The sequence below is a fragment of the Bufo gargarizans genome, chromosome 6 (genome assembly GCF_014858855.1).
Source record: "Bufo gargarizans isolate SCDJY-AF-19 chromosome 6, ASM1485885v1, whole genome shotgun sequence".
NCBI lineage: Eukaryota > Metazoa > Chordata > Amphibia > Anura > Bufonidae > Bufo > Bufo gargarizans.
In genome coordinates this window covers 353372516-353392157 of record NC_058085.1, presented here as the reverse complement: position 1 = coordinate 353392157, position 19642 = coordinate 353372516, and the positions used below count along the sequence as shown (strand labels likewise).

Below are 19642 nucleotides of genomic sequence, written 5' to 3'. Positions count from 1 at the left end.
TGAGATCCTATGATGGCTCTCAATAGCGGAATTGAAAACTCTAATGTGAAAGTAGCCTAACTTGAATGGAGCTTTTAGAAATCCATGTGCTTTCCGTCAAAACAACCCCATCCGGATGAAAGGAAGGGATTATCAGTTTTAGAAATTTTTCAACAAAATCTCCTGTGTGTGAAGGTGTCCATTCATTGCTGACATTATCAGACTGTGTAGAGACACACCTGTTTGACAATGGTTAACAACCAGTAGTCGATTTATTAATAAACTTCTAGGAAGAATAACAGAGGAAAGACAGAACACAGATGTAAGAAAAAAACAGGAAAGACTTGTATTTACTAAAACAGAAATGTCAGGAGAGGTGGTGGTTCCTCCCTATGGGCTCAATGTACACGGTGGTGTCTAAAAAAAAAAATCTTGAATTCACCAGGATGAATTTTACCACTGGGTGAATTGTATTGAGGACAGAATGAGACATACTCAGCTGTTCAAATCTACCAACCAGTCAATATCAGAATACAACATTTATGTTTCTCCACCCCTTCCAAATGGTGGGACACAAAGATATGGTCCTCAGCCTTGTATGTTGGCAAACTTTGGCACAATGTTAGAGCCCATAGCGGTGCCCCTTAATTGAATATAAAAATCATCCCAAAATAATTGCAAATCAAAACCACTTCCAATAATGATAGAATAAATTCCTGACGATACAGCAAGTAATCAATGTAATGGCCTGAAAATTGCAACTATACCTCCATCAGTATTTCAACAGTCTGCATTGTGTTGTGTGTGTGTATATATATATATATATATAAATATATATATACACACATTGGCCCACCTAGAAAGTGTTTTGTAAATTGCGCCAAATTTTGAACCTAGCTTGCCAAGGAGGCATGGCTTAGCTGGAAAGAAGTGTGGCCTAAAATGCAACCTTTTTCAACACAATTCTGGTGTAAAATTCTGTTGCAAACTAAGGCAACCAATTGTTAGTATTAAGTTAGATAAAGGTGTCCATCCCTGCACCAGATTTATCATCCAGTCTGAGCCCCTGTGATAAATCTGGTGCAGGTTTAGACCGCCGGTCTACGCTTATGCCATCTACTGGATTAAGAATTCTAACACTGAGTGTAGCATTGATTTTTATTGTAACCTGTGCTTCTATAGAGCACATTATAGCACATATATGCTGCTTGTTTTATGAGATCACTTTTGTGCACTTTATGTACAGTGCTGCCCATAATTATTCATACCCCTGGCAAATTTTGACTCAAAGTTACTTTTATTCAACCAGCAAGTAATTTTTTGACGGGAAATGACATAGGTGTCTCCCAGAAGATAATACGATGATGTACAAGAGGAATTATTGTGGGGAAAAAAAAATTCTCAGCTTTTATTTACATTTGAGCAAAAAGTGTCCAGTCCAAAATTATTCATACCCTTCTCAATAAGCAATAGAAAAGCCTTTATTGGCTATTACAGCAATCAAACGCTTCCTATAATTGCAGACCAGCTTTTTGCATGTCTCCACAGGTATTTTTGCCCATTCATCTTTAGCAATGAGCTCCAAATCTTTCAGGTTGGAGGGTCTTCTTGCATCACCCTGATATTTAGCTCCCTCCACATATTCTCAATTGGATTCAAGTCTGGACTCTGGCTGGGCCACTCCAAAACGTTAATGTTGTTGTCTGCTAACCATTTCTTCACCACTTTTGCTGTTTTGGGTCATTGTCATGCTGAAATGTCCACTGGTGCTTAAGGCCAAGTTTCTCTGCAGACCGCCTAATGTTGTCGTTGAGAATCCTCATGTATTGCTCTTTTATCATGGTGCCGTTTACTGGGATTAGGTTCCCTGGTCCATTGGCTGAAAAACACCCCCAAAGCATTAGGTTCCCACCAACATGTTTGACAGTGGGGATGGTGTTTTTTGGGTTGAAGGCTTCTCCTTTTTTACGCCAAATGAAGGAAACATCATTGTGACCAAACAATTCAATTTTTGTTTTATCTGACCATAACACAGAAGACCAGAAGTCTTCTTCTTTGTCCAGATGAGCTTTTGCAAAGGCCAAGCGAGCTTTTGTGTGCCTTATCTGGAGAAGTGGCGTCCTCCTTGGTCTGCATCCGTGGAACCCAGCAGTGTGCAGTGTCCGTTGGATTGTCTGCCTTGAGACATTGCCACCAGCAGAGCCCAGATTCACCAGGATGGCCTGGTGAATGGTGGTGAAGGGTGGTGATCCTTGGATTCTTTTTCACCTCTCTAACTATCCTCCTGGCCAGCACAGGTGTCACTTTTGGCTTCCGACCACGTCCTCTGAGATTTTCCACAGTGCGTAACATCTTATATTTTTTAATAATACTTTGCACTGTAGCCACTGGAACTTGAAAACATTTAGAAATGGCCTTGTAGCCCTTTCCTGACTTGTGAGCAGCCACAATGTGCAGCCGCAGGTCCTCACTGAGCTCCTTTGTCTTAGCCATGACTGTCCACAAACCAAGTGCAGAGAGCTGCTGTTTTTCACCTGTTGAGTTGATTAATACAGCTTTTCCCAATTAATCAGGGTAATTATGATGCTTTAGAACAGCTTGGACTATTTGGAATGGTATAGAACTTTTTATTTTCCTACAGACTGTGATAGTTTGTGAAGGGTATGAATAATTTTGGACTGGACACTTTTTGCTCAAATGTAAATAAAAGCTGAGAAATGTTTTTCCCCCCACAGTAATGCCACTTGTAGATCGTCTTATTATCTTTTGGGAGACACCTATGTCATTTCCCGTCAAAAAATTACTTGCTGGTTGAATAAAAGTAACTTTAAGTCAAAATTTGCCAGGGGTATGAATAATTATGGGCAGCACTGTACCTGTGCCACAGATTCACATGATACAGGTATTGACAAGTCTCTATGTATAAAACATTGTACAATTTTGTAATTTTTTGATCATACATTTTTTATGGGTCAATAAAGGATACAATTTTCTGTTCTATTCTCAATCTAACTAATGTATCTAATGTATTCCAGTAGTTTACCAATGGTTCCTATTAGAGATGGGAAATATGACTCTGTTCCGACCATGCTATCCACCATTAGCTTGGATTGTCAGCTGCATGAACTGCAAATGACTGCATCCTCCTTGAGTTAAAGAGATTCTGTCACCAGGTTTCACCCCTGTCAGCTAAACATATGCTGATGTTCAGGGCCTCATCACGATTCCTAATGTGGGCTTCTAAATGTGATCTGTAGCCTTATTTTGCTAAAAAAAACTGGTTTTTACTAACCTGTCACTCAAAGAAATAAGGTGCCCAAGGGGATGTCAAGGGATGCAAGGTGCCGGCCGCACCCACCGCCGTTCTTACCCAGCGCCACCTTTCCAGACTTCTGCGCCGCCTCCTAATCCTCTGTGCCGCCTCTCGCTCTCCCTCCCTTCCCCCTCCTCCTGCTGTAAGATCTCGCGCGTGCGCACAGGGCTCTGAGAGGCTGGCACTAGAGTGCAGGTCATACCTGGGTTGAGCGAAGTGCCGGCGCATGCGCACTTTGCTTTAAGAAGCCAAATCGAGAAGTCTGCACGGGCGCATCAGGCAGAGCCCTGTGCGCACGTGCGAGATCTTACAGCAGGAGGAGGGGGGAGGGAGGGAGAGCGAGAGGCGGCACAGAGGATTAGGAGGCGGTGCAGAAGTCTGGAAAGGCGGCGCTGGGCACGAACGGCGGTGTGTGCGGTCGGCACCTTGCATCCCTTGACATCCCCTTGGGCACCTTATTTCTTTGAGTGACAGGTTAGTAAAACATGTTTTTTAGCAAAACAAGGTGTCACGGCCAATTTAGGTTTGACCGTGACGCTGTTGCGTGCAGACTGGTTGCCGGGGCAACGTGTAGGTTTCTGTTTGCACATACACTTTTCCTTTATTTGGTGCTTTCCCCGTTTTGGTTGTCACGGGGTTAATTTAGGTGTGTCTGCTAGGTGTGGTGGGTGTGACCTCAGGCCTCTTTATAAGATGGTGTGTTGGAGCCTGTGGTCATTCTTATTTTGTTGTCTGCCTGTGTAGGAGCTCTGCTCCCTGGCGGTATGTCTTTCTGTCTGTGGGAGTCACCCTTATTTATTATATTGTTTTCTTACCCTGGCTGTGTGTCCCCTCCGGTGTGTCTCTGTTTTCCTCCCCCACCTGGTGTATGTTGTATTAGTGTGGTTGGTGTATGGAGGTTTTCTGGTGGTGTCTCTGCTCCGGAAGGGGCGTGCTTTCCCGTAGGGGTTAAGCGAAGGCAAGACCGTGGGTTTCCCAGCCTGGAGCCTCCGTCCATCTTGGCTGCGGCAGGTAAGAGTAGATAACATTTTAATTTTGCTGTGTGACTTACCTGCCGTACTGCTTTACCCATGTTCTTGTCTCCTATCTGCCACTGGGTCTCTGGAGACACCTTTTCATCCGTTGTGTAGGATGAATGGGTGGTCTCTGCCCTGTCATCAGGCCTAGGGCGTAGCAGGGATAGCAGGGTCCTAGGTTGGTGAGCATGAGCCCCCTTACCTTATGAGGCGGCTCATGCGCTAGGAGTCTAGGGAGAGCGTTTAGGGTTACGTGAGGAGGTGACCTGCTCCCTGTTCCCTGCTATCTGGCGTAGCAGCCTCAGCAATTCACGGTGGGGGGTTTTCCCCACTCCCCACCGTGAATTGCTGAGGCTGCTACGCCAGATAGCAGGGATGAGGGAGCAGGTCACCTCCTCACGTAACCCTAAACGCTCTCCCTAGACTCCTAGCGCATGAGCCGCCTCATAAGGTAAGGGGGCTCATGCTCACCAACCTAGGACCCTGCTATCCCTGCTACGCCCTAGGCCTGATGACAGGGCAGAGACCACCCATTCATCCTACACAACGGATGAAAAGGTGTCTCCAGAGACCCAGTGGCAGATAGGAGACAAGAAAATGGGTAAAGCAGTACGGCAGGTAAGTCACACAGCAAAATAAAAATGTTATCTACTTTTACCTGCCGCAGCCAAGATGGACGGAGGCTCCAGGCTGGGAAACCCACGGTCTTGCCTTCGCTTAACCCCTCTGGGAAAGCACGCCCCTTCCGGAGCAGAGACACCACCAGAAAACCTCCATACACCAACCACACCAATACAACATACACCAGGTGGGGGAGGAAAACAGAGACACACCGGAGGGGACACACAGCCAGGGTAAGGAAACAATATAATAAATAAGGGTGACTCACACAGACACAAAGACATACCGCCAGGGAGCAGAGCTCCTACACAGGCAGACAACAAAATAAGAATGACCACAGGCTCCAACACACCATCTTATAAAGAGGCCTGAGGTCACACCCACCACACCTAGCAGACACACCTAAATTAACCCCGTGACAACCAAAACGGGGAAAGCACCAAATAAAGGAAAAGTGTATGTGCAAACAGAAACCTACACGTTGCCCCCGGCAACCAGACTGCACGCAACAGCGTCACGGTCAAACCTAAATTGGCCGTGACACAAGGCTACGGATCACATTTAGAAGCCCACATTAGGAATCCTGATGAGGCCCTGAACATCAGCATATGTTTAGCTGACAGGGGTGAAACCTGGTGACAGAATCCTTTTAAGAGAATAGATACTCGAGACTTGTTGTTTTATTGGAAAAGAAGTACAGGAAACCTCTTTGAGATGACCACCCTCAACTGCATTGAAAAGTAGTCTTTCAGGTGTAGTCTTCTTAAAAACTATGGATACCTTTCAGGGGAGTTTTTATTTTATTATTTTTATACTCATTTTGGGCTAAAAATCATGATTTCTATTGGTCTTTATTAAACATTTTCAACAATTTTTTCCCTCTACATCTACAGCTTTCAATTTCACGACATCTGCAGACGGACGATCGCTTTCTGTTTCACTCAGCATCTGTCAGGAAGCTGCTCTGATTGCCGATATGTAGCCCTTATCTGTAATATCCAAAGGGTTTATCAACATTCATAGTTAAAGGGAACCTGTCATCAACTCTATGCTGTCCATACTAACGGCAGAATAAAGTAGAGACAGGTGAGATGATTTCAGCGGTCTGTTATTTAAAAGTTAAAAGTAAGTGGTTGCTTAGAACAAACATCACAATCATTGCAGACTGGGCCTGGAAAAGAGTCCCGGCCACCTGAGAAGAGTCCTGGTTATTCATGAATTCCTGCTCTCCTGCCCACCTGCTGATGACTGGCCGTCTTCTACCTAGTTTTCTCCCTTTCTCTCTAGGAGAGAACTGCCAATCATCAGCAGATAGGCGAGAGAGCAGGAGATTATGGATAACCAGGACTCTTCTCAAGTAGCTTTGACTCTTTTCAAGGCCTGGGCTGCAATGATTATGATGCTGGTTCTTAGCAACCACTTACATTGAGCTCATGAGTGACACACCGCAGAAATCAGCATTTCTGTCACTATTTTATGCTGCGCTCAGTGAGGTCAGCATGAAGTTGATGACAGGTTCCCTTTAAACAGGGGCATAGCTATAGTGGAAATAGGGTAAGCGGGCCCGAACTCAGAAGGGTCCCACCCAGAAAGAGAACTAAAAGGTTTTATTGTCAGACCCTCCCCCCAACAGTATTATACACTATGTACGTGTAGGAAACGGATGGAGCCGCTGCCAGGCTTGGTCTGAGAGAGTGTTTTTGACTGGCTGCAGGAGTGAGGGTTGCATGGGAGGAGGGGGTTGCGCAGACGTTGCGGGCAGGGAGGGCTTTAAATATTTGCTATGGGGCCCAGTCATTTCTAGTTACCATTGAGTTAAATTCTTATCAGTTTAATAATAATTTTGCTTAAATGACTGAGCTGTCAGGAGTTCAGAGATAAAGGATAGAGACCCAGCCATCAGAGCAGCTCCCTAATTGATTCACTGTAAAGCAGAATCCAGCTGTAGAGGAAAACTATTGAAACGTTTTAATAAAGACCCAAAAATATTGTTAGCTCAAAATGAGTAAAATGCAATGATAACAAATTGCCCCCAAAGGTTTCCATAGTTTTTAAAGAAGATTGACAGTGTGCATAATAATAGTACAGGAAATCTGGTCTGGCTTAAGACCTGGTCTAAGTGGTGGTATTTTGGAGAGGTTACAATGTATGTACTAGATCAGAAATGTTAGTAGAGCTGATCGGTCCTCTATAGTTCTTCTATTCCACCGACATTTGAAATCTGCCCCGATCAATAATAAAATTCAACACACACTTTTATAACAGATTGGCTGCTTTATTACAACCCATAAATCACATAAAACAGCAACATATAAAAAATATCAGAATATTCTGTGTACAGATGATATAGTGGAATTGTTATATTCTTTATCCAGCCTGACATATTTGCTGATGCTTCCCTGCCGGGCTATTCAGTGCTCTGTGCTCCATCTCCTGGAGAAATGAAAGGATCATTATTATAAAGATGCCACAATATAGAATGCACTATACAACTGCATCAATAGCAATTCCCTAATATTCTCAGCATCTTTTCCTCTAGCCATAGGAGGAATTTAGTTCTCATCTGAAGGGGATGTCAGTTGCTGCCCTGATGCAGGCTAAAGGGAGATATACCGATATTAGTACATCTTTACATTAGGAACTCGAGGATTGTTCAGACTGGGCGTCTTTGGGTATTATAATACATATTCAAGTATGATAATAATTTTACTTATAATTTACTATAGAAGGGCATTCATGGATGTTAACGGCCAACTGTGCGAAACACATTTACCCTGAGTCCTCCATAGGAAGAGCAGAGGATTCCCACTCTGTCTCATGGAGGAGTTCTCTCTCTATGAGGTCTACATGTCCTAGTAGGACATATGGACATTCTCTTGATAAAACAAGGGCTCATTCAGACGACCGTATGAATAAGTCCGCATCCGTTCCGCAATTTTGCAGAAAGAGTGCGGATACGTTAATTTCAATGGGGCCGCAAAAGATGAGGACAGCACGCCGCGTGCTGTCCGCCTCCGTAGTTCCGTTGGCGCAAAAAAAGATAGAGCAAGTCCTATTCTTATCTGCAAGAATAGTCTTTGATCCCCGAAACGCGTTGTTTCTGAATAAAAGAAGAATTCATCTTTAAGACCGCTTCCACCAGTGATTTTGCGCCGACGCAGAACCTCTTTTCTCTACTACGAATTTCTTTTGGGGGACTGGACATCCCATCCGAGAGACTACAAAATCTGCGGCTGCAGTCCTGGTCTAGAGGTCTTATTTTGATTAAGCTCTAAGTAGAGTTGTGCCTACCGGAGCACAACTTCATAAGGTGAGTCTGGATATTTCTCACTTTGATATCCTTATCCGGTTAAACATACTACACTATTGTGCGCTCTCTCTCTTCTGTTTCCCTGCTCTCGAGGGGAAATTAGATTTTGTCCGTTACCTACACTATCCGCAAGAATAGGCATTTCTATTATAGTGCTGGCAAAAATATCAAACGCACACAGCCGGTATCCGTGTTTTGCAGATCTGCAATTTGCGGACCACAAAACGCTACAGCCGTCTGGATGTGGCCATCGGGGGTGCTCCTACAATTCACAATTATCACATATACAAAGTGATAAATTTGAACATTTTGGGAACCCCAACAATCATTTGTATTTTCTGGTCTCCCCCACCGGCAAGTTACTTGGCTGCCTTTGGGTTTTATGGAGCGTCCACGCGCATGCGTGACTACTGTTCCATGCAAACTCCTCACCGCTGATATACCTGTGCGATGGAATAGGGTCCGCTACCCCTCAGACTAGTGATCTGTGGGGCTCCCAGCAATTTACCTATGCACTCAGAAGAATAGGATGACACCACCAGAGTCTGGTAATGTGATAAATGCGGATTGTGGGAGAACTCCCTTAGGCCGCATGCACAAAGCAATGTACTGTGTTTCATGGTGATTTTCCGTGACGCATCCCCGAAATTGCAATACAAAGGGTAAAAATCCACATCAACAACTGACGCGCTGTGGATTTCAGGTCAATTTCTGCAAGGCAAACTGTAGACGAGATTGTGATGCACCATCTCTGTGCCATGCACAGCTACATTGGGTGCTACTTTCCAGGGGGCTTCTGCGGTACCTGGGACATTTTTTTTTACTTTTTGAAGAGTTTTGGTGGTCTCTCCTTTCTATGGGAGCCTTCTGAATGTTCCAGGAGAGTTGACAAGAATGTATAAATTTCATTAACAGGCATGCACAGGGGTAACCAAGTTCCTGTAAAACTCAGTTTCAAATGAGGTACAGTAAATGGTTCTTCTGAGTCCCCATCAGGTCCCCGGTGTATTGTTACGCCCTTATAGACAACCTTTTGGTTGAGATCTGCATCTCCTCACCATTGTTACTGCAGGGGTGGAAGTATTTTGTCACAGCGATGTCATCTAGAGGGAAAAAAAAACAATAGTAACGCCAGATACTGCTATATAACTCACACAGAAGCTTTTTGTCAAGATCCTAGTGAAAGCCCTGAACAGGAACTCTCATATAGCCATATAGCTAAATGTTTACCCACATCTGCCACTAGGGGGCATATGGATTTATACGAAATCAATAGACTCATTTTTAACAACCATTTAGACAAGTATGCACTGATCTAATAGCTGTTAAATGCGAACACTATGTAAAAAAAAAAGGTCCTTTCAGTATATGTAAGTGCCTCCCCATAGTGCACCAGTATATATAATGGTCCCCATATAGCACCCTAGCATGTATAATGGCTCCCGATCACCCCCGGTAGTGCTAATAGACCCTTAAGAAAATACTCACCTCATCCACTTGCACGGGAGGGAACACATGCTCCACACGGGAGGCCGCAGGACCTGACGCTCCCAGCATCATAATGTCACATGACACAGGTAGCATCAGGTCCTGGTGCCTCCAGTGCAAGTGCAGACCTCCCAAGTGTCTCTCTTTTGGAGGGACAGTCCCTCTTTTTGACCCATGTCCCTCTTTGCTCTTTAAATGTCCCTCTTTTTGATCTGATGTATAGATTTGCATTATTACATTCACAATATTTACCCAGAGAGTATTTGTCTGGTTCCTCTCTGTATATTTGAGCCAGCCTTGTGTATAATTTCATTATTTGATGCAGTTGGGATTTTAGAAATGTATAGAATTCAGATTATTTTTGCACCATCTCGTAAGAGAAAACTATTAAAGTGTATAGATATTCAGGAAAAATAGATCTTTCACACAATGAACCATAAGTGTCCTTCTTTGACCGTCCAAAAAGTTGGGAGGTATGCAAGTGCATGAGTTAAGTATGTTTTTTTTTTTTTTAAGGATCTGTCGTCACTATTGGGGGTGGTGGGGGCCATTATATATAATGGGGGCCATTGGATGTCCAGGGGGCATTATGTATACTGAGGGTACTGCAAGATCTGGATTTAACAAAAAAAAGTCAATGAACTACATCCCTATTTATGGATGCAAAACGGCACAATGGATAGATTCTCAGAAAATGGATGCACACATGGATGCAAAATAGCCATGAAAAACTGACAGTCCTATGAATGGATCCTAAACCAAGTGGGTCAGGTCTGGAGTCTCTATACAGGCTGGTTCTGGTCTGGACTTTATATACAGAGGGGTAGTGGTCCGGACTTTATATAGAGGGAGTCTGTAAATATGGGGATATGGCCTGGGGTCTGTAAACTGGGCAGGTCTGGCCCTTGGTCTGTAAACATGGTTGGTTTGGCATGGGGTCTGTATAAATTACTGAGCTGCAGTCTATATCTTCATTGTTTCAAATGGTTCTGCTGTATGGTCTGTATTAATTTTGGGGTGTGCTGAAGGGGGGCATCTTTACTATTTGTAATTCAAGTGCCATACTGTATGTTGGAGGCACGTGCTATGTAAATGGGCAGGGCATAATGAAACTACACTGACCAAAAATATAAACGCAACACTTTCGGTTTTGCTCCCATTTTGCATGAGCTGAACTCAAAGAACTGAAACATTTTCTACATACACAAAAGACCCATTACTCTCAAATATTGTTCACAAATCTGTCTAAATCTGTTAGTGAACACTTCTCCTTTGCCGAGATAATCCATCCCACCTCACAGGTGTGGCATATCAAGGTGCTGATTAGACAGCATGAATATTGCACAAGTGTGCCTTAGACTGCCCACAATAAAAGGCTGCTCTGAAATGTGCAGTTTATTCACACTGCACAATACCACAGATGTCGCAACATTTGAGGGAGCATGTAGTTGGCATGCTGACTGCAGGAATGTCTACCAGAGCTGTCGCCTGTGCAATGAATGTTCATTTCTCTATCATAAGCCGTCTCCAAAGGCGTTTCAGAAAATTTGGCAATACATCCAACCGTCCTCACAATCGCAGACCATGTGTAACCACACCAGCCCAGGACCTCCACATCCAGCATGTTCACCTCCATGATCGTCTGAGACCAGCCACCTGGACAGCTGACGCAACAATCGGTTTGCATAAACAAAGAATTTCTGCACAAACTGTCAGAAACCGTCTCAAGGAAGCTCATCTGCTCGTCGTCCTCATCGGGGTCTGGACCTGACTGCAGTTCGTCCTCATAACCGACTTGAGTGGGCAAATGCTCACATTCGATGGCTTCTGGCATGTTGGAGAGGCATTCTGTTCACGGATGAGTCCTGGTTTCCACTGTTCAGGGCAGATGGCAGGGCAGCATGTGTGGCGTCGTGTGGGTGAGCGGTTTGCTGACGTCAACGTTGTGGATCGAGTGACCCATGGTGGTGGTGGAGTTATGGTATGGGCAGGCGTATGTTATGGACAATGAACACAGGTACATTTTATTGATGGCATTTTGAATGCACAGAGATACCGTGATGAGATCCTGAGGCCCATTGTTGTGCCATTCATCCACAACCATCACCTTATGTTGCAGCATGATAATGCACAGCCCCATATTGTGAGGATCTCTACACAATTCCTGGAAGCTGAAAACATCCCAGTTCTTGCATGGCCAGCATACTCACCGGAGATGTCACCCATTGAGCATGTTTGGGATGCTCTGGATCGGCGTATAAGACAGCGTGTTCCAGTTCCTGCCAATATACTGCAACTTCGCACAGCTATTGTAGAGGAGTGGACAAACATTCCACAGGCCACAATCAACAACCTGATCAACTCTATGCAATGGAGATGAGTTGCACTGCATGAGGCAAAAGGTGGCCACACCAGATACTGACTTACCCCCCCCAGTAAGGCAAAACGGTGCACATTTCAGAGTGGTCTTTTATTGTGGGCAGTCTAAGGCACATCTGTGTAATATTCATGCTGTCTAATCAGCACCTTGATATGCCACACCTGTGAGGTGGGATGGATTATCTCGGCAAAGGAGAAGTGCTCACCAACACAGATTTGTGAACAATGTTTGAGTAATGGGTCTTTTGTGTAAGTAGAAAATGTTTCAGATCTTTGAGTTCAGCTCATGCAAAATGGGAGCAAAACCGAAAGTGTTACGTTTATATTTTTGGTCAGTGTATTTTGAGCTACGAGCTCTTCTTTTTCTTCCCATTTTTGTAATTTCTGTGATGTCTCTTCTCAAAAGTTGGCAAGTATGATGTCCACCTATTATCAGGTGACTGTGTACACAGATATATCCATATAGAAGTGAGGACCAATGATGGTTACCTGTCTCATAGTAGTCGAAGATGGTGGCAGTGGCTGCCCGAAGGTTACCGACAGGAATTTCTTGTTCAACTGAGAACGTGAAGGACTTCATGTCTTTACCAAGCTGATACAAGAAAAGGAATGGCGAGTTAGTAAGTGATTTCATCTTTTTATTCTTAGAAGTTTCTGGTTTGTCCTTAAAGGAGTTTTCCCTTTTGGGCAATCCATTTATGGCATATCAACAGGATAGTATATATATAAAGAAAACAAAGACAAAAACATACAGCGCCTCATGTGCGATATCATCTTAGTGTATGTGCAGATATAATGGATAATCAGACGAAACTGCACGAGCAATCAAGATTACAAATTTCAATCGAAAATATTAGAAAAGAGGTTTAGTCATGAAGGCTATCCTAAAAAGCTATTACAAAATACAATATAAAAAAGTATGGCACAGACGCAGTACGAGTGCCTTGTGCCTGGCTTAAAACAATTACAGACCACATACGATTTGTCACGCAGTTCAACACATCAAATAAATATATCCTAATGAGCCTTAAAAAACACTGGCACAACCTACGCCAGGACCCACATCTACCCAAATATCTTTCAGGTGGGCACAAGATTACGTACGGATGAGCTCCTACTGTACGAAATATTCTCACCCCAAGCAAACTAAAACAGCATCAGCCGAAACGGGACACCCATACTGACAAGCACCCTCCAAGATGGCGGTGTATTCCCAATCAAACACCATCTCACATGCCACGCCTCGTATGTTATATATTTGATAGAATGTGGATGCGGATTGCAATACATTGGGCGCACTACGCAGGAATAACACTGTCGTGTCAACCAGCATAGGCTTAATATCCGAAAGCAATGTTGGACACACAGCCTATCAAGACATTGCGCGTCCACACCTGATCAAGAGAACCATCTCTTTAGAATTACGCTAATAGATTTTATAACTGATAATCCATTTAATCGATTTGAAAAATTACAGAAAAGAGAGGTCTATTGAATTTATGAACTTGATACCCTCAACCCATACGGTCTTAACGAAATTTGTGAAATCATTTTATAACTAACGACAGACTGCCCCCAAAAGTCTATGAGATCGTTGTAATTTTGTTATAATTTTTATATTTATAATTTTATATTTCTATATTTAGCTGTTATTTTGTTTTATTCAATTTTTTACTTTTTTATCCCACCCCTTTACTTTTACTGTTATTAAGTCATTGTTTTTGGCTTGTACAGTCCCTCTATAATTCCCATTGAAAAATGGGAACTACAGCTATACAATACCTGAATCCCCTAGGATAATGATGAAACTCAAAACTGTTTATCTGATGCTAGTCTATATATTTATTATCCTGCAGCCACTCCAGCACCCGACCCCCCTACTGTACAACGTGTACAGTATATTTTTTCCAATGTACCCTTTTTCCCTGAAATGTAAAAACCAGCGAGATGAACATCTTCTGCTCCGTGGCTGGCGCACGGCACATAGCATGTAATGGTTCGCGGAGCCCCCAGGGAAACAGACACTGGATGCGATTGTTTTAACCTCTTGCAGCAAGCGCTCACTCTAATGCTGCATGAGGGATATTCTTAGGGCTCATGCACACGAACGTAATTTCTTTCCGTGTCCGTTCCTTTTATTTTGCGGACCGTATGCGGAACCATTCACTTTAATAGGTCCACACAAAAAAACGGAAGTTACTCCATGTGCATTCTGTTTCCATATTTCCATATTTCCGTTCCGCCAAAAAAAAGAACACGTCCTATGATTGTCCACATTACGAACAAGGATAGTGCAGTTCTATGAAGGGCCAGCTGTTCCGTTCCGCAAAATATGGAATGCACACGGACGTCATCCGTATTTTTGGCGGACCGCAAAATACATACTGTCGTGTGCATGAGCCCTTACTCATATGACAATGTGATTTTACACCATTAGCAAACTACCCTACAATACTAACAGCAGACTCAGTAAATTATGTAAAACACACCTGTGTACCTCCCCTCCCCTCCCCCACTTCTCAATCAGCCCGCCAAAAAACGTGCCTTTTTAAAGCTTCCCTGTGCATGTCTTACCATTACTGTCCTGATGAAGGGGACGCGTTGACATTTTATTATTACAATACAGAAAAACTTCCTCAGAACACTGTTTCTGCATCTATAATGCTGGCAGCGCCGACTTGTGGGTTTCGTCTACTTTTCTCCATTATCTATATCAACAGGATAGGCCATAAATGGCTGATTGCTATATGATGTGCTTATGGGTGTCTAGGAGCAGTTCTTGTTGTGGTATTCTAACTAGTAAATGCGCTGAAAATGCACTTTTAATCTTTTTTCCGCTGTATGGAAATTAGTCTCTTCAAGTCAAGGAGGCCGGCATTATTCTCCTCCAAGTCTAGGTTTGCCCATCCTCCCAGCCTCCTGTAGCTTGACTGCCTGTGTGCGATCTAATGAGGCCTGCTGATAATGTTCCCTGCCTGAGAGAATATCAATCAAGATGTAGGAGACAGGGGCATAATGTAGGAGCATAAGTGCCTGATGCTCCTACATTAATTAACGTTGAGAGCATCAGATCTTTATGTACCAGGTTGGCGACCATGAAGACAGCGTGGGTGGCCCCTTGGGAATCGGCCATCGGGAAATTTCCCTGTAGGGTCTATGGCCAGTCCACCCCTGGGTGGAAGATCGTAAAATGTTGCAAATTGGTGTGCAAAATGTGGCTTCTGCAATTAACTGAGACTTTAGTACCCTAGAAATCTCGCAATCAATATGGATAATCTCCCTTCCCCATCCCTTAGGCTCTGTTCACACTATTAATAAGGTCCAGTCTGTCAGGTTTATTTTTCTTTTTGACCACCAGAAATAAAAAAATATATATAATTTTTTTAATCTGACAAACCCATTCTAGGTCAAAGGGATTTATTATAGCTGAGATGGGTCTATTGATGCCACACAGCGCCTAATGGTAGAATCAAATGGTAAGGTGGCACCATCATCAGCCCCTATGATACCAGGCTGGGTGTCAATGGATTTCCATGAAAGCCAGAGGTCTGCTAAAGATTGCCAGGCTACCATCAAATATATTTTACCACTTTCACACTGACAATACAGAGATATCCCATATGGACAGAACACCAGGACGGCATGCAGTGTTTGGACAGCTGTAAATGGGGTAGGATATAAACTCCAGAGAACCCCTTTACATTGAAGCAAAAGGAAATCATCTCACCTTCTCAAAGTACACAATAACTTTATTGGGGTGCGCCTCTGCCCTGCTAATCAAATTATGTCCCCGTAGCTGGAAAACAGAGTAAGTATAAATGAACAGTTTTTTAGCCAAAAATATCAATATATTGTGGTCACTGTATATAGTGTGAGCTTTCTGTACCTGTTTGACAGAAGACTTGTTCGGTGTGTATCCGGATGGGAGCTTGATTTCCACCAATGCCATATTTGAGTTCTCTCTGTTGCCAATGTAGCTGTGAGAATAGATTTAATTATATACATATGCTCCAATATCACAGCAGGGGGCAGATATCAATACTATTGTTCTCAGGAACCAGAGTTTTGTCTAAGCCTGTCACTTTCTTTGCTGGAAGCTTCAAAGAACATATATGAGCAGAGAGTCTGACCCCACAGTGAATACTCTTTCATCTTGTGTTTTCCATAACTTTTATTAACTTTAATGGGGCCCCGTCATGCTTATCCTGCCCTCCCCCAGTCTCCTGGACTGTATCCATCCATGTTCTTTGTACTGGTGAGGACCCCAGCCATAAGACCTTCATTGTGTTTTTATGGCCTAATCTATTATGAGGTCATAAAATATTATGGCATAAAAAAAAAACATTTAAACAGTAACTAACTTTTCACACAACTTTTATATAAATCAATAGTACAAGCAACCACAAGAACCTTTGTAATATGTTTTATCAGTGAGAACTGTCTAGTTCTGTTATGTGCTTTTTACCAGCTCCCCTTCTTCCCCCACTAATTGCTTTACACTTTGAAAAAAATGCCTTTTTTTTCTGTCCAGAACAGGTCACCTCTGCAGGAGGATCATATTACACATGCCGATACAAGTTTATGGAGAGGGCAGGAGTGAGCAGGAGCTGAGGAGGAAATACATACAAACAAGAAAGACTGCACAACTATATAAGTTTATAGCTCAGCAACAAGTGCTTCATTCGAAAAAATACAGGTCAGCAGTTCTCTGTAATGTCCCCCATTATGCTGGGACTGCTTCTGAGTGACAGTGAGACAGTTAGGAAGGAGATTTTCCTCTACTTTCTGTGTGTTCAGTGATTGGCAGCTAGTCTCCACCCACCATGTCTGAGAGAACTGCAACCAGATATTCGGCAGAAACAGAGGAAAACTGATAGAAAAAGCCAGCTACAATTGATATAATGGCCAGAAATAGTATTATTCCTCATGTACACACAATGTACTATTGATTATCGCAAAGTTTGTTGAAAGCTCAGTGCTGCTTTAAGCTTACCTTTTGTATGACATGATGGCCCTCTAAACTTAGCCTATTGTTCTACATTTCCCTACAACAACATGGCATGTTCCTGTACCTTGACAGATTAGTGTGGTAGTAGGGCCACTGGAGTTCACCCGAAAGAAAATCTGTCTTTCAGTTTTGTACACAGTTTTACCACAGGATAGTTGAGAATTATATGCTCCCTTGGGACTCGACCACTGGGACCTCATTATCACTAGATCCTGATCCAACATGTTGAATGGAGCAGCAGTCAGCAGTACAGCACTCTGCTACCTCTATTAGTCCCACTGACCATCAATACAGTTGCAAGGCTCGTGCATGATCATTGTTCTTTTCAAATCTCTCTGGAACAGAAAATTAGGTCCCATGATGGGGCTCCCAGTGATCATACATTTATCACCTATCCTGTGGAAAAACTATGTACAAAACTTAGTTGTTCCCAAGGTTCCAATGCACATTTCCATCAGTACAATACTTTCTAACCAAATGTTTCTTTACAGGTGACTAACCCTATACATAATAGTAGGTCCTAAATGATCTTTGCAAGTGTTCTGTATTCTACTTTAGAAGTAATGCGTACATAAATGATTTCAATATGGGAATTCACATTAATAATATTCATTTGACGTAAAGAGTCACTGTACTTTAACACAATTTGATTTCATTGAATAGAGAACTAGCAGTAACTAGCAAATTTCAAAATCACTTCATTTAAAAAATATGTCTGCATCCACCTGAAAAAAAAGTTGCAAAGTCACCAGGGATCTTGCTTCCACCTAATTTGCAGTCCACTGCCTGTTGTCAGGCAAAATCCGTCCCTAGTAACGGATACACAGAAGACAGCTGAGAGGAAGCGTGTCAGAGGTAGCTGAGATCTTGAGCCTGATAAAGCTTTTTAATATTATAGGAGCCTCCTGTGTGTCTGTAAGTTTGATTTATCTCTTCTGTGAGCTCTAGAGCAAAACAAACATAGTGGGAAGTAATCAAATGGATGTCACGGCAGTAGCGTGCTGGTAGATTTCACAGAAGAGATATGCCCCCTGCTTCTAAGTGAAATGCATCTAGCTGTGCAGCTGAAACAGAGAATAATATAGCTGGAAGAAACATTAGGGAGACAGACAAAAAAAAGACCCGCTTCTTTATAGTTATGATTGTACAAAGAAGCACAGCCATTATGGAAACATTTATGGAAAACTCAGGTATGCTTTAAACGTTTGAATGGCAGTAAGATGTGATGTTGAGTGAGGTTATCTACTACACAGTGTGGCTTCCAGAGGATTAATACCCCACACAATATATACTGTACACATATACAATCCATTATACATTTCACATCCGTATACCTCACCTGACATTGACTAGGATGTTAAATGATTTAAGGGACTTGACGGTACAGATCTCTGGCACAGTGGACACGGAAATGTTAAATGGTGCTTCACCCTCAGGATGTGGTATGTTGTACTTCAGGTTAGTCTGCAACACAAAGAGTGAGTCTCTGTCATATTGCAACAAAGTGACCTCCCTCTGAAAATGAAGCAAATAAGTCGTTGATCCTATTTTGACTTGGTTACAACTCTTTATTTTTATACAGGTTACAAGATAAAGTAACACACTGTCAGACCGGGAAAGACTTTGCAAATGGAGTTCCAGAGAATCCCAGGACACTGCTAAAAGTTTCTCAGGGGTTCCCCAAGATGAAAATAGATAATAGTTCTAGCCGTGCATGCAGGTAGATAGACATCTACAGCCAACCAGCTTGTTGACAGGGTGACTACTAAATAATAGATCTTATCAGGTAGTGGTCTCCTCCACCTTAACTCCTGTATACGATGTTATCAGTTCAAGTTCTTCAAGTCAGTCACATTTTCTGTCTCTTTGGTTCTATAGTGGACTTGTGCTAGCTTATTGTCATTGCAAGCAGACCCTATGTAATGTGATAACATGACCTAAAATGCCAAAGTCTGTATGGACGTGCAAGGTTTCCTTAGCATCTGTAGTAGTCCAGTTACCAACTTTTGGACTATTACAGATGCCTTGTAATGGTGGAGCCATGAGCCATTGATGCACAGCCAATATCTGATGGTACTGAGGGACAATTTTGGATTATTTAAGGTTCCCTTAGCAGATTATCTACCATATTTATGGTTTTATTTCATATACTATCAGAGGACCGCTCTAGGACCAGATCAGGTTTGGTGGAGGCAAAAAATTGTCAATTTATTCAGACATGTCAGGGAGAAATAGGGCAGTGGCACCTTTTTATATAACAGATGTGGATGCACTGTGTCTGCTGAACATATTTGTCTTAGGACTAGTCCTAAGGGTGTTATCTAAGTGGCTGCCCTCTGGTTTTTACCCTTTAACCCCTATACAGGGATCTGGATTCCGCTGCAGGGGAACCACCAGGCCGCTACTTCTTGGAGTCGGCCAATGGGGGTCAAGAGAAACCAGTGTGAAACACAGAGGGGTCAGGCAAAAACATAGTCGGGGACTATGTTTCCCCCGAAGTTAGGGAAATACAAAATAAGTCTGAAGGT

The 19642-nt window shown here is 42.9% G+C and overlaps 1 protein-coding gene across 1 annotated transcript in view; it reads right to left on the bottom strand.

Annotated features, from left to right (window-relative positions):
- Positions 1–7183: 7183 nt before the first annotated feature.
- LOC122941800 (alpha-2-macroglobulin-like) overlaps positions 7184–19642 on the bottom strand; it is a 77986-nt gene continuing 65527 nt past the window's right edge. The window contains 6 exon segments of the mRNA XM_044299241.1: positions 7184–7362; positions 9298–9342; positions 12596–12698; positions 15834–15902; positions 15993–16083; positions 18454–18578. Of these exon segments, the coding sequence (XP_044155176.1) occupies positions 7337–7362; positions 9298–9342; positions 12596–12698; positions 15834–15902; positions 15993–16083; positions 18454–18578 (459 nt within the window). The 3' untranslated portion in view covers positions 7184–7336.